Source organism: Oncorhynchus tshawytscha, linkage group LG09 (genome assembly GCF_018296145.1).
Source record: "Oncorhynchus tshawytscha isolate Ot180627B linkage group LG09, Otsh_v2.0, whole genome shotgun sequence".
In the NCBI taxonomy this organism is placed as follows: Eukaryota; Metazoa; Chordata; class Actinopteri; order Salmoniformes; family Salmonidae; genus Oncorhynchus; species Oncorhynchus tshawytscha.
The window spans coordinates 72,263,291-72,284,146 of record NC_056437.1 but is presented as its reverse complement, the minus strand read 5'-3'; the positions used below and the strand labels follow the sequence as shown (position 1 = coordinate 72,284,146).

General features: G+C 44.4%; 1 protein-coding gene across 1 annotated transcript; it reads left to right on the top strand.

The window, feature by feature from the left end:
* The first annotated feature begins 1,516 nt into the window (after positions 1 to 1,516).
* Positions 1,517 to 19,593, top strand: LOC112258601 (116 kDa U5 small nuclear ribonucleoprotein component). Its single transcript, XM_024433080.2, has 26 exons — positions 1,517 to 1,666; positions 2,175 to 2,287; positions 2,422 to 2,584; positions 2,691 to 2,769; positions 2,884 to 2,959; positions 3,073 to 3,138; positions 3,728 to 3,763; positions 3,863 to 3,953; positions 4,180 to 4,262; positions 4,477 to 4,643; positions 4,884 to 5,008; positions 9,399 to 9,462; positions 9,544 to 9,634; positions 12,407 to 12,542; positions 12,894 to 13,021; positions 13,400 to 13,593; positions 14,238 to 14,592; positions 14,750 to 14,832; positions 15,298 to 15,384; positions 15,785 to 15,911; positions 16,439 to 16,526; positions 16,597 to 16,715; positions 17,097 to 17,191; positions 17,392 to 17,545; positions 18,684 to 18,791; positions 18,910 to 19,593. The coding sequence occupies exons 2-26, from the start codon at positions 2,186 to 2,188 to the stop codon at positions 19,003 to 19,005; spliced, it is 2,913 nt and encodes a 970-aa protein (XP_024288848.2). The 5' UTR covers positions 1,517 to 1,666; positions 2,175 to 2,185; the 3' UTR covers positions 19,006 to 19,593.
* Positions 19,594 to 20,856: the final 1,263 nt, after the last annotated feature.

Here is a 20,856-nt window from a genome sequence, read left to right as displayed (position 1 = left end):
TGTAGATTGTATTTTCAACCAGCAACTATTAGGAAGAAGCATAACATTCACCATGTTTCCATCCAACCATTTCATGCGGATGAATTACTTGATGTATGAAAAACTCACGACCGGCCTAATGGAAACATGAAATGCCGGTACAATTTTATAAATGCTGACAGACAATTTTTTTATGGTGGGAACTTTCTGTGTCGGTAAAATTATTTATGCGGGAAATGGCGGTGGAAATGCCTTTATGTACAAATATTGATATAATAGCCATCAAATCGAAGTCAACTTGGAGTCACGCGAGGATATGTTGTGTGGTCCTCCCACTACGACTCAGGAAAGCTTGCAGTTTATTAGGCTACAGATTGAGCTCCCGAGTGGCGCAGCGGTCTAAGGCACAGCATCTCTGTGCTAAAGGTGTCACTACAGGCCCTGGTTCAATTCCAGGTTGAATCACAACAGGCTGGGAGTCCCATAGGGCGGCACACAATTGGCTCAGCGTCAGTCTAGGTTTGGCCGGGGTAGGCCGTCATTGTAAATAGGAATTTGTTCTTAATTGACTTGCCTAGTTAAATAAAAATAAATCAAATAAAGATGAATAAGTTATGATTATCTTCACAGGGTGGTGAATGTGCAAGGTGATGAGCTTTATGCTTCTTTACAATAAATATCAAGGGTCTTATTCTTGTGACATGATGATCAATGATGGGCTGCCGTTTTACAAATACAAATAATATCACTCTTATAATAATAATCTCATAATGTAGGTAGCCTACCTTCACTGTATCTGCAAGCTGTTGGCTAGAGTGCTTGTACCAAGACCATAGTGGACATATTTGCTATATAAAGAAACAGTTTTTGTGACAAAACCATCAGTAAAGTTGAAAAGGCGATGGAAACCCATTTAACTTGTATTTTTCATTCGGTACATGTGAATTTAACAGCAAATTGTTTTTTATGTGCACTATGTCATCAGACACAGCCTTTTATCCACAAAAAGTCAGTTTGGTAGAAACACATTTCTGGTGGGAAAATGCTCATATTGTTTTATGCAGATTTTAAAATATGTGCATGAAAATATGTCTCAAATTGTTTGGAAACTAGTAGCTGCTGATCAAATCTTTTGTACTGTTAAAATAGTTTTTACAATGTTAGTTTCATTAGCTGTTGTACAATATGACACAAAATACAGAAAACAACATTTTGAGTGCACTAGGCCTTTATAACAAACCTACAAATCCATCTAACACAAACATTGACTTTCAGTACCAAATATCTATCCTGAGTTATCTCGCTTGTCGTTCATGTAAAATATGCGCCTGTACAAAAAATATAGCCAAGGCAAGAGACTTCGCGCGCATGAACATTTTCTTCCAAATATATTAGCAAATACAATATCTGTGGACTGTACATGTTATATACATTTCATAAAACAAATAACCATAGATATATTATTTGAATATCATTATTTTTAATGCATTGTACTTTAATAAAATATACAATCAGGCAATATGAAGATAGTCTACATTTGTGCATCACCTACGCTCGACGTCCGTTTGCATTGAGGGGTCCTACATGTGCATGGTTTGGAAACAGAAGAGAAAACATTGTGAACAGTTCAAATAATTAGGAAAATAGTGATACAAATTTGAAACTACCGCTCTTTTTGCACATCAAGGTAACGTTATGTGTTTTTGTGCTGATATATTCTCCAGAACAAGCTTGCTACTTTATTGTAGAAAATCGAAACATCATCAACCGCAACACAGCCTGTCCGTTGGTTAGGGATGCTATTCATTCCCTATATAACTGCTATCTGCTAACTAGCTAGCTAAGAGATTACTGTAGCTACTAAATATCTGTATTACAAAGTTGCACATTTCAGGCCTTTTTAAAGTGAACCATTGTCTTTGAGGTGTGAGTTTGATGGGTTTCTTTTCATGATTTTCTCAACTTACTCGCCAATGCATGTAGTATCTAGCGCGCGTGTGTGTGTGTGTGCGTGTGTGTGTGCATCTGAAACGTTATACATGAACATCTGAACCAGTAACACAGCTAACTAATTGCAGAGTTAAAGTAGACAACATTCATTGGTTTGTAGAAGGTACACTTTGCAGAAGGCTAAATCATGTGCGTGGGTGTGATGCAGTTTTAATGCTAATCCATTATGTTTTCCTCTTACTCAGTCCCTTTCACAATGGAGACGGATCTGTATGACGAGTTTGGGAACTACATTGGTCCAGAACTAGACTCTGACGAGGATGATGATCTGGAGACGGATGACAGAGATGCGGATGAGGTTTGTTTACTGAAATCAATAGAGAGCATAGACGTTAATGCACATTACAACGCATTCTAACAAAAATGAAGTAGGGTTGTTTATAATGTCTGGTCATTTCATGACATGCTTGTGTCCCTTTCTGCTTTGTGAAGGCTGATGAGGATGAGGATGATGAGCCGGCTGATGCTGATGAAGATGTCCCAGGAATGGAGGTAGTTCTGCACGAGGATAAGAAATACTATCCTACAGCAGAGGAAGTGTACGGGCCGGAGGTGGAAACTTTAGTCCAGGAAGAGGACGCACAGCCCCTCACAGGTCAGACACCACACACACAAACACAGTTTCACTTATACACAAGCACATATATGCATTAATTCAGATAGTATTAAACTTATTCCCATTTTCTCTCCATCCCCATCAGAACCCATCATCAAGCCTGTAAGGAACAAGCAGTTCACTCTGATGGAACAGGAGCTACCTTCCACTGTTTATGACATGGAGTATGTAATTGACTGTTCACAAGTTTGACTGTTGTAAACTAGACCTGCGTCTGTCTGTCTCTGTCTATACTCACCAAAGGTCCATGTTTAACCCCTACCTCTCCTCTTCTGCAGGTTCCTGGCTGACCTAATGGACAGTCCCGAGCTGATCCGTAACGTCACCCTGTGTGGCCACCTGCACCACGGCAAGGTTAAAAACTCAGCAATTGACCTGCTTTAGAGCCAGACCTAGCTAAATCATGGATGTTAGTAACTAGACTGTTGGCATTATTGTGATTTAATGGATTTGTTTATTGTCTGTAGACGTGTTTCGTGGACTGCCTGATTGAACAGACACACCCAGAGATCAGGAAGAGAGATGACATGGATGTGAGTTTACGCCTCAGCTTGACTAAACTGCCCCAAACTTGCTGCTCACCTTTCATCCTAATTTGGAGAAATCCTATAATCAGAGAGGCTGCAGCCTACATACAGAGACTTGAAATCATTGGCCACTTTAATAAATGGAACACTAGTCACTTTAAATAATGTCACTTTAATGATGTTTACATATCTTGCATTACTCATCTCATATGTATATACTGTATTCTATACTATCTACTGAATCTCTGTCGCTCTGACATTGCCCGTCCATATATTTATATATTCTTAATTCCATTCCTATACTATCTACTGAATCTCTGTCGTTCTGACATTGCCCGTCCATATATGTATATATTCTTAATTCCATTCCTTTACTTAGATTTGTGTGTATTAGGTATTTGTTGTGAAATTGTTAGATATTACTTTTTAGATATTGCTTCACTGTCGGAACTAGAAGCACAAGCATTTCGCTACCCCCGCAATAACATCTGCTAAACATGTGTGTGTGACAAATAACATTTGATTTGAATCTGAAATGCTCTGTGTATACTGTAAATTAGCCATTAATTCACTGCATTTTTCCTTGGTATTTCAGCTCCGTTACACAGATATCCTGTTCACTGAACAGGAGGTACGTTTTTATTGTATTCAGAGCTATGACAAGTTCTTGCAGAATTGTTTATCTCCCATATAAGTGCGTTGTGCTGACTCCTATTTGGTGCCTCCACAGCGAGGGGTTGGTATCAAGAGCACCCCTGTCACAATGGTTCTTCCAGACTCCAGAGGCAAATCCTTCCTCTTCAACATCATGGACACACCAGGTATGCAAATCAACATAAAATCCAATGTTATTGGTCACATACACATATTTAGCAGATGTTATTACGGGTGTAGCGAAATGCTTGTGTTCCTAGGAAACGTATGGGAGATTAAAAGAGTAATCAAGGGCGGTTGATTGATATAATTTACCGCCTCACTGTGTGTGATGTTGGGTTGGCTGCTTTAGAAAGGCAGAGCGGGACCTCATACCCTTTGTCGTCCCTGCAGGCCACGTCAACTTTTCGGATGAGGTGACATCAGGCATCCGACTCTCCGACGGCATCGTGCTTTTCATCGACGCAGCAGAAGGGGTGGGTGCTCTTACTTTTTCTTTTTTTAGCTCAAATCCCCACTCACCTCAGAGAGATTCACTATCTTGTCTCACTTCTCTTATCAGACTTTGCTTCGGTGTTTGGCCTAAAGACGCAGGCTTTTGTGTTTCCACCTCTGAGGCCTGGCCCCAGAAAGTCAACTGTACCATTTCTCCCCTAACCCAGGCCTCTCTGCCCCTCTCTGTGTCTTTAGGTGATGTTAAACACAGAGCGTCTGATCAAGCACGCAGTCCAGGAGCGTCTGGCCATCACCATCTGCATCAATAAGGTGGACCGCCTCATCGTGGAGCTTAAGCTGCCCCCTACAGACGCCTACTACAAACTACGCCACATAGTGGACGAGGTCAACGCCATGCTCAGGTACTGACGTGGGGAGGGCCTGGTAACCATGGCTACTGGTTGACACAGGGGTGTGGAGGAAAGGAAATAAACTTTTTTCAGATGAGATTACTATGAGTAGCAAACAGAGCATTTGTAAAGAAGATTCCATTGCAGAGTGAAACCATGAATGTGAAAACTACTAGCATTGAGATTAGCCTGTTGTATTATAGTGTCCAGTGTGTGTCATTGACTGTGGCTCCGCTCTTCCCTTTCCCTCAGCACCTACTCTACAGACGAGAACCTGGTGGTGTCTCCTCTCCTGGGGAACGTGTGTTTCGCCAGCTCTCAGTACTGTGTTTGCTTCACCTTGGGCTCCTTCGCCAAGATCTACTCCGACACCTACGGTGAGACGACCCTCATTGTAAATAAGAATTTGTTTTTAACCGACTTTCCTAGTTAAATCAAGGTTACACACACACCACACCGACCAAACAATTATTTTGTTGCCGTTTACATATGTCCCCGTTACCAGTGAAACATAATCAAAACCTATTTCTTTCACTTACTTGCTGTGCTGTTTCGTTGTTAATTTCTTCAGTCGTTTCATTCTCAACCAGGATTTCTATGGTATGCCGTTTGGGTCTTTGCGTGTCTAAAAAGATGTCTTGCGCACCTACAGTGCTGATCATAAAATAAAAAAGCTAGCTCATGGATGCAAACAATGTTCTTCCCCAGAAACATAGGAACACGACATCTGTTTCAGTAGCTATAGTTAGCTAGGTGTCATCTAAAACAACCCTAATTTATAAGACAGTCTTATTTGATTAATGGTGGTCGGACCCATCTACAGTGGGGCAAAAAAGTATTTAGTCAGCCACCAATTGTGCAAGTTCTCCCACTTAAAAAGATGAGAGAGGCCTGTAATTTTCATCATAGGTACACTTCAAACTATGACAGACAAAATGAAGAAAAATTATGGTGGAAAATAAGTATTTGGTCAATAACAAAAGTTTATCTCAATACTTTGTTATATACCCTTTGTTGGCAATGACAGAGGTCAAATGTTTTCTGTAAGTCTTCACAAGGTTTTCACACACTGTTGCTGGTATTTTGGCCCATTCCTCCATGCAGATCTCCTCTAGAGCAGTGATGTTTTGGGGCTGTTGCTGGGCAATACGGACTTTCAACTCCTTCCAAATATTTTCTATGAGGTTGAGATCTGGAGACTGGCTAGGCCACTCCAGGACCTTGAAATGCTTCTTACGAAGCCACTCCTTCGTTGCCCGGGCGGTGTGTTTGAGATCATTGTCATGCTGAAAGACCCAGCCACGTTTCATCTTCAATGCCCTTGCTGATGGAAGGAGGTTTTCACTCAATCTCACGATACATGGCCCCATTCATTCTTTCCTTCACACGGATCAGTCGTCCTGGTCCCTTTGCAGAAAAACAGCCCCAAAGCATGATGTTTCCACCCCCATGCTTCACAGTAGGTATGGTGTTCTTTGGATGCAACTCAGCATTCATTGTCCTCCAAACACAACGAGTTGAGTTTTTACCAAAAAGTTATATTTTGGTTTCATCTGACCATATGACATTCTCCCAATCTTCTTCTGGATCATCCAAATGCTCTCTAGCAAACTTCAGACGGGCCTGGACATGTACTGGCTTAAGCAGGGGGACACGTCTGATACTGCAGGATTTGAGTCCCTGGCGGCGTAGTGTGTTACTGATGGTAGGCTTTGTTACTTTGGTCCCAGCTCTCTGCAGGTCATTCACTAGGTCCCCCCGTGTGGTTCTGGGATTTTTGCTCACCGTTCTTGTGATCATTTTGACCCCACGGGGTGAGATCTTGCGTGGAGCCCCAGATCGAGGGAGATTATCAGTGGTCTTGTATGTCTTCCATTTCCTAATAATTGCTCCCACAGTTGATTTCTTCAAACCAAGCTGCTTACCTATTGCAGATTCAGTCTTCCCAGTCTGGTGCAGGTCTACAATTTTGTTTCTGGTGTCCTTTGACAGCTCTTTGGTCTTGGCCATAGTGGAGTTTGGAGTGTGACTGTTTGAGGTTGTGGACAGGTGTCTTTTATAGTGATAACAAGTTCAAACAGGTGCCATTAATACAAGTAACGAGTGGAGGACAGAGCAGTCTCTTAAAGAAGAAGTTACAGGTCTGTGAGAGCCAGAAATCTTGCTTGTTGTAGGTGACCAAATACTTATTTTCCACCATAATTTGCAAATTAATTAATTAAAAATCCTACAATGTGATTTTCTGGATTTTCTTTCTCATTTTGTCTGTCATAGTTGAAGTGTACCTATGATGAAAATTTACAGGCCTCATCTTTTTAAGTGGGAGAACTTGCACAATTGGTGGTTGACTAAATACTTTTTTGCCCCACTGTATGTGAAGCTAGCCACATTAAGGATTAGCCACAATAGTGGACTTTGCATTTAGCCTTCAAAATAAAAGTATGGCATAATTGTACTATTTGTATTCATTTGTGTCACTGTCAATTACATACTTTTATTTTGAAGGCAAACCGTAAATTCCACTATTATGCTTAATCTTTATTGTGGCTAGCTTCACAACACAACCCGGTCTGGTCGAGCCTCACTAGCCAGATGAAGCTAGCTGGCTACTTATAACGTTAGCTTTGGGCAACAGGGTTAAGTAGCTGGCTAGCTAACTGAAGTTCAATTTCAGTAGGTGAACAAGTGGCAACCTAGCTAATATTTCCTCACAAGGATTCCTAAATCATTGCTAAGAATAATGAAAATGACTGCAGTTTCTGCTGGTCATTGTTTTCAGGCTGGTTGTATTGGTGCTAGCTAGGTACCAAGCTAAAGCTAGCTACCCCAGAAATTGCGGTCGAACAAATGATGCTCTATTACCAACGCTCTATTGTAAACACATCGTGCATGGCTGGTGTTTGCATACTTTTTTATACAGCTTTGACAGTGCTTACTTTATCTGTTTTGACACGCAAAGACCCAAACAGCATTCCATAGTATGTATGTCGTGAAGCTAATAGCAGTACTACTGTGTAACTCCGGTAGGGAAACATCTGAAAAAATAGCGCACTTGGTAGTGTGTACCGGTGCTTGACCAGTCAGCGCAAGCCAGCTTCACCTACGACAGAGAACGGTTGATTGTCAAGGGCAATGAATTCCATTATGGGCAGACATTGTGGGCTAGGTTAGGAATTCTGTGTCGCAAGTGTAGCGCAAAATTTTGCGTGACCGTCATTACGTTATGTACCTACGTTATATACAGTTGAAGTCGGAAGTTTACATACACTTAGGTTGGAGTCATTAACTCGTTTTTCAACCACTCCACACATTTCTTGTTAACAAACTATAGTTTTGACAAGTCAGTTAGGACATCTACTTTGTGCATGACACAATTCATTTTTCCAACAATTGTTTACAGACAGATTAGTTCACTTATAATTCACTGTATCACAATTCCAGTGGGTCAGAAGTTTACATACACTAAGTTGACTGTGCCTTTTAAACAGCTAGGAAATTTACAGAAAATTATGTCATGGCTTTAGAAGCTTCTGATACGTTAATTGACATAATTTGAGTCAATTGGAGGTGTGGATGTATTTCAAGGCCTACCTTCAAACTAAGTTCCTCATTGCTTGACATAATGGGAAAATCAAAAGAAATCAGCCAAAACCTCAGAAAAAGAATTGTAGACCTCCACAAGTCTGGTTCATCCTTGGGACAAATTCCAAACGCCTGAATGTACCACGTTCATCTTTACAAACAATAGTACGCAAGTATAAATACCATGGGACCACGCAGCCATCATACCACTCAGGAAGGAGACGCATTCTGTCTTATGTCGTTATGTTTGGAGGTAAAAGGGGGAGATTTGCAAGCCGAAGAACATCATCCCAACCGTGAAGCCTGGGGGTGGCAGCATCATGTTATGTTGGTGCTTTGCTGCAGGGGGGACTGGTGCACTTCACAAAATAAATAGCATCATGAGGGAGGAAATTTATGTGGATATATTGAAGCAACATCTCAAGATATCACTCAGGAAGTTAAAGCTTGGTTGCAAATGGGTCTTCCAAATGGACAATGACCCCAAGCATACTTCCAAAGTTGTGGCAAAATGGCTTAAGGATAACAAAGTCAAGGTATTGGAGTGGCCATCACAAAGCTCTGACCTCAATCCCATAGAATATTTGTCAGCAGAACTGAAAAAGCATGTGCAAGCAAGGAGGCCTACAAATCTGACTCAGTTACAGCAGCTCTGTCAGGAGGAATGGGCCAAAATTCACCAAACTTATTGTGGGAAGCTTGTGGAAGGCTACCCAAAACGTTTGACCCAAGTTAAACAATTTAAAGGCAATGCTACAAAATTCTAATTGAGTGTATGTTAACTTCTGACCCACTGGCAATGTGGTGATAGAAATGAAAGCTGAAATAAATAATTATCTACTAATTATTCTGACATTTCACATTCTTAAAACAAAGTGTTGATCCTAACTGACCTAAGACAGGGAATTATTACCAGGATTAAATGTCAGAAATGGTGAAAAACTGAGTTTAAATGTATTTGGCTAAGGTGTATGTAAACTTCTGACTTCAACTGTAGGTATGTACGGCAGCTTTGACACTGGTTTTTAACATCGCCGTTAAACTAGACATCAGGCCGATATCGATGCATTTTTAGCTAATATTGTCCGATTCTGATATGTCCACCGATATATCGTGCATCCCTAGTTTTAACCCTACTAATAACTGTTAAAAATGAACTGTTAACCCTTCTCTCTGGTGTTGCAGGTGACATCAACTACACAGAGTTTGCCAAGAGGCTGTGGGGAGACATTTATTTCAACCCCAAAACGTAAGTGGTTTTCATTTAGTGTCATTTAGACTTTTTGTCTGTAATGCACGACGATAACCCTGTTTTGTCTTCTCTCCTCAGGCGCAGGTTCACTAAGAAAGCCCCCACCAGTAACTCCCAGCGTAGCTTTGTGGAGTTTGTGTTGGAGCCTCTGTACAAGATCCTATCTCAGGTAAGACCCCTCTAATGCAATCATCTCCTAGGAAACAAATCTTATACGCTACATGCTAGGGTTGCAAAGGGTCGGACACTTTCTGGGAAAATTTCGGAAATTTTCCATGGTTTAATTCAGCAAAATATTTACTTATAACAGTGAATCTTTTTTTTGTGGGATACACATCAGGCAATTCTAGGTCTTGTAGCATATTTTTATTAAACTATCCCCAATTCAATGGAATTGCAACCCTCTGCATGCACGGTGCAGTCTTCCGTCACATGTGCATTGCACTCTTCCATCACATGTACAGCTGATTCTCAAGATCTTGCACACTAATGAGATGCTATTGAGCCCACACTACTACACTGTGTGAGCCAAGGACTACACGCTTTCTGGTAAGTTTTGATTACAATACTGGGTGGGGTGAATATATTTTATATCACATACATAATTTTTTGTTAACAAGTAAATAGTAGCCTACAGCAAAGTGTGTTTAAATCATTTCTAACTTGATAACAATTTCTGCTAGGTAGTTTATGCTACCGTGTGGGTGCTAACTGAGTGTTAATTCACCTTAAATGTTTCCATACATGTTTAATTTTAAAACATTTATCTTACAAAGGAGTTGTTTAACCTAACTGCTTAACTATTTATCTGTACATGGAATTGTATGTATATATATATATATATATATATATATAACATTTACTCCTTTTTTCTCATCTTTACAGGAAAATGCCACAGGCGTTATCTAATGTGTGGAGACATTTCCCTGCAGCTAATGTAGAAGGAAAAGCTGTGCCAAATCATATGTGAATAATGTAACAAAGATGCAGAATCATCTGGCCAAGTGCATAAAGTTCCTTCAGGAGCTCACAAGTAACCTCTGACAAAAGTCCCTCTACTTCTATTTGATGTGAACATGATGAATCAGACACCTTATCGATAGCAACAGCTCATGGTCCTCCTGGAATCAAGCGTTTTTTTGACTCAATGGAGGAACGTAGTCAGAGAAATGCTGATAAATGTCTTGCTCGAGCTGTGTATGCAACTGGTTCACCTCTGATGCTCACAGGCAATGTGTATTGGAAGAGATTTCTGAATGTTCTTTGCCCAGCATACACCCCTCCAACCAGACATGTTTTATCTACTCATTTGCTGGATGCAGAGTTCAACAGAGTTGGTCTAAAGTGGAGGAGTCCTACCCTCACATCACACCCATTGGCTGTGCTGCTCATGCATTGAATCTGCTCAAGGACATCATGGCACTGAAAAACACTCTACAAGAGAGCCAAGGAAATTGTTAGGTATGTGAAGGGTCATCAAGTTATAGCAGCAATCTACCTCTCCAAGCAAAGTGAGAAGAATAAGAGCACCACATTGAAGCTGCCCAGCAACACCCGTTGTCATCATGTTTGACAGTCTCCTAGAGGGCAAGGAGTCTCTGTGATATAGCCATTTCTTGGAGTTGGCCGATATGGACACCCCCATCAAGAGGATCCTCCTGGATGATGTATTTTGGGAGAGCAGCCTGAAACTCCTGAAACGTATAGCAGTAGCCATTGCACAGATTGAGGGAGACAATGCCATCCTGACTGGTGTTCAGACTCTGCTTACAGATGTAAGATAATTAATATGTACTGCCCTGCCCACTTCACTGTTGCTCCAAGCAGAGGAAACTGCAGATCTGAAATACATCAAAAAGCATGAAGACTTCTGCCAGAAGCCCATACACGCCGCAGCGTACATATTGGACCCCAAGTATGCTGGCAAGAGCATCCTGTCTGGTGCAGAGATCAACAAGGCCTATGGTGTCTCACCACATTGGCCTGGATGAGGGCATGGTTCTTGACAGTCTGGTGAAGTACACTTCCAAGCAAGGGCTTTGGGATGGAGATGCAATATGGCAGGCGTGCCAACATGTCTCATCAGCCACCTGGTGGAAGGGACTTTGTGGATCTGAGGCTCTTTCCCCTGATGCCTAATCATCCCACCAACATCAACCGCCTCAGAGCGCAACTGGTCCTTGTTTGGGATCATTTTACAGATGTATGTTGAAAACATTTTTGGGAGATGCGATGGATCATTCAATATTCCCTTTTGTTGTTCAGTGAAATCATCCCATGTAAAGAGTCAACTCATTAATTAAATTTCAATTCATAACTAAATTGTTTGTTTTATTTCTATTGGAAGGATTTAATCATTTGAAATGATGTCTACTTATGATAAGGTAAAATGTTTATGTATCTGTCTCCATATGATATGGTAAATATATCAAATGCAAAAAACATCTACATTTAAATGGTATTAATATTAATTTGCATATATTTCCATTAATTCCCGCAGAAAGATTCCACCCGAATTTTCCCCAAAATGTGCAACCCTACTACATGCACAGATGATTTCTTTAGTGTAGACATGTCTGTTCCCTCAAACACTATCCCTGTGAGTACAAAAAAGAAAAGGGGATTGCGTCTCCCATAAAAGACCGCAACAGTGTTTTCAGTTCACGGTGCTCTAAAAGCTGACTCATTGCGACCTCGATCGGTCTTTGTCACAGAAAGCGCCCTTTGAGAAAGACCCGGCGAAACGCGTCCGCTTATGAACTCAATAGGAGCGCGATGAATTGAAAAGTGTTGTTGTGGCCATTCATGGGAGATGCCGTCACATTTTCTTGTTTGGACTCCATGACTTGACCCAGATGACCACCCCATTCCATAGAAGTCTTTAAGTAGCGCTAGCATGTCTGAAAAGTAAACTTCCCTCTTCTCTCTCTTTCCCTCCCAGGTGGTGGGTGACTGTGACACGTCTCTGCCTCGGGTGCTGGATGAGTTGGGGATCCACCTGGTCAAAGAGGAGCTGAAGCTCAACATCAGACCTCTACTCAGGCTGGTCTGTAAGCGCTTCTTCGGAGAGTTCACTGGTACGTACGCCATCCGCCACCCCCGTTTCCTCTCTGACCTCTACTGCCTCATCTACCGCCAATAACTGTATCGTGTTTAATCTTATTCACAGAGGTCGTTTACAGTTGAGCCATGTTTATCTCCTGTCTTTAGCAAGGCCTAATTCTATTGTACGCATTCTCATTATAGGCTCTTAGTTTGCGTACACAATGACTCACTGTACGTGGTTATCGCTCACCCTCCGTGTGCTCTGGCCAGTGTATCCACCTACACTCTTGGATAATCAGTGGTGTAATTGCACTCAATGTTATGTTTCTGGTGAGTGTGACAAGCATATTATTGTGATGCCGAGCATGACCTCCCTCCTGCAGGCTTTGTGGACATGTGCGTGCAGCACATCCCCTCACCACAGGGGGGTGCCAAGAATAAGATAGAGCACAGCTACACTGGAGGACTGGACTCAGACCTGGGGGAGGCCATGGCAGAATGCGACCCTGATGTGAGTGTGACGGAGTGGGGGGAAACAGGCCCTGGGGCTGGGGGTGAGAAGAGGCAAGAGAGACGGATGGTAGTTGGTTTATAGTAGGGGGAATCTGTTTTCAGTGTTAATCAATAGCCTCATTGCAATTGGAATCGCAATTAAGCAAGCGGGTGATTTGGAATTGACTGGGAGTGAAGTGAGTTGTTAAAAAAAAATCGATCACAAACATTCCAAATGCCCTTCAGAGATCCTCTAGCCAATAATGAAGGGAGAAGCTTGAGATGTAACAAATAGTTGCTTTTGAATTCTGTTAGAAAAGGTTAATAACTAAGTTTATTTATTTCCTCTCTCCCTGTATCCCTTCTCTATTGCTCGTTCTCTTTCCCCTCCCACCAGGGTCCTCTGATGTGCCACACCACTAAGATGTACAGTACTGAGGACGGGGTGCAGTTCCACGCGTTCGGCCGGGTGCTGAGCGGTACCATCCAGGCGGGCCAGCCAGTCAAGGTGCTGGGTGAGAACTACACTCTGGAGGACGAGGAGGACTCGCAGGTCTGCACGGTGGGACGCCTCTGGATCAACGTCGCCAGGTAAGGACAGGCATTGTTAATATGCCACCTCGCGGACACATCACTTGACCTGCGTCCCAAATGGCACACTCTTCCGTACATGGTGCTCAAATTAGGACGAGAGCTTTATGGGCCCTGGTCAAAAGTAATGCGCTATATAGGGAATAGGGGGCCATTTTGGGCAAAGAATGAGTGTGTTCATTATAACAAGTTGACGGTTATGTATTCATTAGTCTAACCCCTCTGTGTTTCCTCCCTAGTCTCTGGTCCTCAATACAATAATGACCATCATGATTTGGTGGGTGCTTCTGTAACCTATGTGAAATGGCTAGCTAGTTAGCGTAGTTAGCGCACTAGCGTTTCAATCTGTGACGTCACTCGCTCTGAGACCTTGAAGCAGTTGTTCTCCTTGCTCTGCAAGGGCCGCGGCTTTTGTAGAGCGATGGGTAACGATGCTTCGTGGGTGTCAGTTGTTGTGTGCAGAGGGTCCCTGGTTCCAGCCCAGGTAGGGTCGAGGAGAGGGACGGAAGCTATACTGTTACACTTATATTTGTCCTATTTCACGTGTGTATTATACACCATGTTTTTTTGCGTATCCTTCACCACCTAAGTGTTCAGTATGAGAAGTTGTCTGTCATTTACCCCCTTCACGTTCTAAACCACAGGTACCAGATAGAGGTGAACCGTGTGCCTGCTGGCAACTGGGTTCTCATTGAGGGCTGTGACCAGCCCATCGTCAAGACAGCCACCATCACCGAGCCCAGAGGGAACGAGGAAGCCCAGATCTTCCGGCCGCTCAAGTTCAACACTGCGTCTGTCATCAAGATCGCTGTGGAACCAGTCAACCCGTCAGAGCTGCCCAAGATGTTGGACGGACTGCGGAAGGTCAATAAGAGCTACCCATCCCTCACCACCAAGGTGGAGGAGTCAGGGGAACACGTTATCCTGGGTACTGGGGAACTCTACCTGGACTGTGTCATGCATGACCTGCGGAAGATGTACTCTGAGATCGACATCAAGGTCAGTTCTCGCTCTCTCACATGTCCCTTCACCCAATTGGAACAACAAACTAATCTTCCTGTATCGGAATTGTAACATCTTAAACAAAATACCCTTCATGTCTGGTGTTAATCCTTGATTAGTTTTCCAGTACTGAATGTTTCCCTCTTTCTCCCAGGTGGCTGACCCCGTGGTGACCTTCTGTGAGACTGTAGTGGAGACGTCGTCTCTCAAGTGCTTTGCCGAGACACCGAACAAGAAGTAAGCATCCCCCATCTCCCATGGGTCACCAGTGACCTAGCCTACAGTACACTAAACGACTAGTGTAGACTGGTTGCGTCCCAAATGGCACCCCATAGGGCTCTGGTCGAAAGTAGTGCATTATATAGGGAATAGGGTGTCATATGGGATGCATTCGGTCCCATGTTGAGGTGTGAGGTTTCATGTGCTGTGTGGATGGGTGGGAGATTGAGAGCTGTGGCTGATTTGTCTGAATTTTATTTAACCTTTATTTAACTAGGCAAGTCAGTTAAGAACAAATTCTTATTTACAATGACGGCCTAGGAACAGTGGGTCAACTGCCTTGTTCAGGGGCAGAACGACAGATTTGTACCTTGTCAGCTCGGGGATTCGATCTCGCAACCTTTCGGTTACTGGCCCAATGCTCTGATCACTAGGCTACCTGCCGCCCCTGTGTGATTGGCGGTTGTGTGTTTTTATTGACAGGAATAAGATCACCATGATTGCCGAGCCTCTGGAGAAGGGCCTGGCTGAGGACATAGAGAACGAGGTGGTGCAGATCACATGGAACAGGTACGGGACACACCTGCACACCACCTATTTCTACAGAGACCTGCTGTATCCTTCTAACTGTCCACATGTCAGAGTCTCAACCCAAACAGACACCTGTCTTTACCGTACCTTGAGGCCTATCCTATCCGCAGGTGTGTGTGTGTGTGTGTGTGTGTGTGTGTGTGTGTGTGTGTGTGGTTGGAAGTGTACAGTGTCCGGCCCGCTGTGTGCTGCTCATCTGTGAACCCATCTGGGCCTGGCATTGCCAACGTGAGCCACGGTGCCAAGGCAGTGACACACTTTAACTTGACATCCCATGAAACCAACTCTGTCCCCTCTGTTCCTCTTCCGGTTACCCCCACCCCACATCCCCATGGACACCACTCACTAATCCATCCTGTTGTTTAATCCACGGTTCCAGAAAGAAGCTGGGAGAGTTTTTCCAGACCAAGTATGACTGGGATCTGCTGGCTGCCAGGTCTATCTGGGCCTTTGGGCCCGACACCACCGGGCCTAACATCCTGGTAGATGACACCCTGCCTTCTGAGGTGAGACCAGGGCTCTGGGGATAGGCTAGGGGTGGTGTGGAGGGCTGGTGGTCTTTGGGTCAGGTTGGGCTGAGGTGAGTTGGGCAGGCTAGGGCTCTGGGGTCATGCTGGGCTACTTTGGGGTCAGCCTGTCTGTCTCTAGGCCTAACTGTAAACAGACTGTGTGTGAATTGTGAGTGCGTGTTGGAGTGATTTAGGATGACTGCTGTCTAGCAGATGTGTGAAAATGCATCGATGGATGTGTCAGTGAGTTGGCCCTCTGTCGACACCGGTGTGATCATGGGGGCATTGACCCATTGAGTGGCCGGTCATCGGGCACAACAACATCGGTCGTGGGTTAGTGTTATGCCACCTGGAAGACGAGGAAATATTATGATCAATGAGAACAATCAATCTCTCCATATTGATCTTTGATTATGACACTTGGGTGTAATGAAGGCAATTTTGTGTCCACCTGTATTCAGACGTGCGTAGCTTGGCATGAGGCATATGTCTCCAGGTAGTTGACGGTGTGTCGTTGTGTGCAGGTGGACAAGGCTCTGCTGGGCTCGGTTAAGGACAGCATCATCCAGGGCTTCCAGTGGGGCACCAGGGAGGGGCCTCTGTGTGACGAACGTAAGTGTCTTGCCACTCTATCACTCACTCACTCACGCAATCACCTAACCGCTGTATGTCCCCTCCCTAGCTATCAGAAACGTGAAGTTTAAGATCCTGGATGCGGTCATAGCGCAGGAGCCTCTACACAGAGGAGGAGGACAGGTCATCCCCACAGCCAGGAGAGTGGTGTACTCTGCCTTCCTCATGGTGAGATCGTCTCTCTACCTCCCTCCCTCACCCTCTCCTTCCATCTTTCATTAACTCTCGCTCCCTCTCTTGCTTCCTATCCTTTTTCTCCTGAGTTACATTACCTTGATTTAAAGTGCTGGTTTCTTCCGACTTGCTCTTGTTTGTACTGAGGTGTGATAGCCTCCCTCTTTCAAGGGTGTCTCCTTTTTTCCCCTTTTTTCTTTTGGTTCCTTGCATCCCTCCATCATTGCCTGCCTCTCAGGCTTGTCTCCTCCTTGACTTTCTCCACTGTTCTTTCCTCCCCTGCCCTCTATCTTCTCTGGCTCTCCCTCCTGCCCTCCTCTCCTCTGGTTCTCCTAATGGCTGTCCCAATTACTGTCCCTCTCCTGTCCCTCGCAGGCCACCCCCAGGTTGATGGAGCCCTATTACTTTGTCGAGGTCCAGGCCCCAGCTGACTGTGTGTCTGCTGTGTACACAGTACTGGCCAGACGGAGGTGAGGTCCGCAAACCACTAAATAACGATGTCTCCTCTGTACCATCCCAATTACCCCACCCATAACTTCTTGACTGACCTTTTTTAAACCTTCATCTGGAAAGTTGAACGTGGAAATATTGTGCTGATTGCTCAAATGTGGTGGTTTTGTTGTTGTCGTTGTTACAATTCTATCTGCTGTGTTTTTGTGTTGTGCTACAGAGGTCATGTGACCCAGGACGCCCCCATCCCCGGGTCTCCCCTCTACACCATCAAGGCCTTCATCCCAGCCATCGACTCGTTTGGCTTTGAGACTGACCTGAGAACACACACACAGGGCCAGGCCTTCTCCCTGTCCGTCTTCCACCACTGGCAGGTGGGATCAAACGGCCGGACACTCACACACACACACACACATACATGTGTGCCCTCTTTCTTAATGCCCACCAGCTGTGTTAACATACACATGCACACACACTCGGACAGAATGATGCCAGAGTCACGAACCTCGTGCTCATGCCTGCCACTCTGAGTAAATTGGTTTGGATGCTGACTAGAAGGGTGTTGAGTCAGCAGCTATTGTGTACGCTACAGTTGTCTCTGTCTTTCCCCCCTGTGTCGTGTGTCTCTCTCTCTTCTCCTCTTTGGCTGTGTCAGAAAATTTATTTGCTCCCGTCGCCCTCATTTACCCCAGCCTACTTCTAGTCTCCCCTCTTCTGTAAAACTGAAACGGGGGTGATTCCTCTCCGTAGCGTGACCATCACCCCCTCCCCGTGTGTGGAGAAACAGTGTGGTGTGATGGCGTTTAGCGGCCCTGCTCCATCTGTTCATTGGGCTGCAGACGCTCCATTGATTCCCCCCGTTCAATCTTTCCCCCGCAGGCCTGGGCTTTTGTTACAGCACAGTCCTAGGATTTGTCCCAAATGGGCACCCTATTCACTATTTAGGCTAGTGCACTAATATTGACCAGGACCCATAGGGCTAAATAGGGAATATGGTGCCATTTTGGGATTGGAACGCAGCCCCACACGGAGGAGGGAGTGAGAGATTGCAGAGTAGACGAAACAGCCCCTTGCCTGATTTGGGGCCAAGAGATTCACCCCCCCCCCATAGGCATGAAAACAGGATTGAGGTGCCCGTGAAGATGATGGGTTTAAGTAATCATTTTAAAACGCCATTCTACTCCGAACTAGATGTGCTAACGTTGCGGCGATGAAGAGTGTGACGGACATCCCCCTGACTCAGTGACATGGAGAACGCCAGCTGACTAGCAGAGAACAGATCACGCGTTTGAGTGGTGAAAGGTTCAGTGGTGGTGACTCTATTATAGGAGGCCTCTGCTCAGGTTTCAGCTTCTGTACATCTAGTCAGTGTGTGGATCGTGTGAAGCCGAAGACTAGATGGGGAATTTCTCAAACTGACCATATTGTCCTTTGCACTCATTCCCCTTTTTTAAAATTTTCAACCCTCTCATGATCCCTGTTTCTACTCTCTACTATCTCCTCTCCCCCCAGATTGTCCCTGGTGACCCTCTGGACAAGAGCATTGTGATCAGGCCGCTGGAGCCCCAGCCTGCCCCTCACCTGGCAAGAGAGTTCATGATCAAGACACGCCGGCGCAAGGTACGTATGTACACTACCCCCTTCACCATGTCTGTGAGGGGAGGTGTGCCTTAAGTATGTACTATTGACCCTGCACATCACGACCATGTGACTGACCGACTCCCTGGTTTCCATGCAGGGTCTGAGTGAGGATGTGAGCATCAGCAAGTTCTTTGATGACCCTATGTTGTTGGAGCTGGCCAAGCAGGACGTGGTGCTCAACTACCCCATGTGAGGTGTCAGGAGACGGGGAGACAACGACTGGAGTGCTACCATCCACCACCAGCACCACAAACAACATCACCACACTGTATGGGGGCTATAAACCCCACTGAGGTGGGTGGACATTGTCACAGAGGGAAGCGGAGTCTGCCAGTTTTGTTTCCTGCTTTCATATTGGTGATTTATGTGGACTGTGTTAACCAGGTGCGGTCACTTACCCCCATCAATGACTTAAGTTAATCAATGAAGCACTGATATGGAACCCAACAGATCCTGCAATCTCCTGTTAAGACTTTGGCCACCCGTGCTCTCCTTGTAGGAGGGACTGTTATTATGATAGGATTGCATCTACAGTTGTAGGGGCTGGCGGGATAGCAACATCTCTGACACCTCTCGTCATCAGCGCAATGAATAATACTGCCGAGGTGCTTCCCCTCATCAATGTCTTTGTTTATTTTTTGACATGTATAAATTCCCAAATGTTTTGTAGATGGAAGATGACTTGAAAGCAGGCTTGATTGTTTTTTAAAGTTTTTTTTATTGTGAAATTGGATATCTTGCGTCTGTTTTGAGTAAAAAAATAAAGATGCTTGTGAAATCAGTTTTGTTTGAATCCATAACCAACTGAGGTAACTTTGTTTTCTTCACTTCCTTCCAGGTGTTTAGTTTGGTTCACATTGAGGTTCCTTTTCGGAAAATACTGTATATACGTCATGACCTTGATGTGTTATTGCACTGTATGTATATGGCGGTGATGGACAGCAGAAGTGGGTGTGTGCAGTGCAGAGCGCCATGTTGGAGCACAGGCGTCCGTGTGAGTGATTTGGCATGTCTGTTTTGGGGGGCTGTGTGGGCTGTGACCGATGGACAGGCCTCTGGATGGGGATAGGCAGCCACGGAAGATAGATGGCGAGACCAGGGTCACATGCACCACAAGTGTGCTGCCCTGTGTTGGAGCACAAAGCCTCTATCTTAGTCTCTGTGATTCCTCACATTCTATCTCCTTGCCTCCTTTATTGGACGAGAAGGTCCAGGGTCCCTCCCCTAGGACCACCTCCAATGGGTTTTGAGAAGGAGACGACGAAAGATGAATTGAGAAAGAGCCACCGGGAAAGGTAGCAAGGTGGGAGGAAGGAGGTTAAAGAAATGGACGCACTGGTGGTTTTATTTCTAACTGAGCCTCTCTCTTGGTGCTCTGATGATAAATGTAAAAGTAAGTCAAAGTTTCCCAAAGCTTTTTCCACTGACCCAACTAAAGTCTGAGTGCACAAGGAATTGGCTCCAAGATACAACATTTGGCAAAGACTCGTGACATATTTGTGTAATAGCTTAAATATAACCACATATATATATATATATATATATATATATGTGTATGTGTGTGTGTGTGTGTGTGTGTTACACTTGACTAATACTGGATTATTCCCTTGTCTTGATGACTTGGTGTATGGTTACGTCTGGCTGTCACACCTAGAGAGCTCTGACATCTCAGCTGTATGCCCATCATGATTACTAGAATGGATACGGGGATGCAGGGTGGGGGACGGGACTGGACCTGGAGGGACAAAAAAACGGTCTGGAGCAGCTTCGGGAGGACTCTGGGTGTGGTTTTCATTCGTGGAGACATCGGTACATTAAGATATGGAATGTTCCAGCAGGTTATTAGAAGTCCAATGCAGCTATTTTTTTAATGATCTAGATATCAAATCATTTCTGGTAACGATTAAGTGATTGTCTACAATTAAAATGGTAAATATAAGCAAATAGCTTCTTACCGAAGAGTAATTTCTCAAACAACAGGTTTGTTAGGACTCTCTGGGAGGGAAACATTTTAAACCTGCTGTTATTGGCAGAGAGGTTTGGA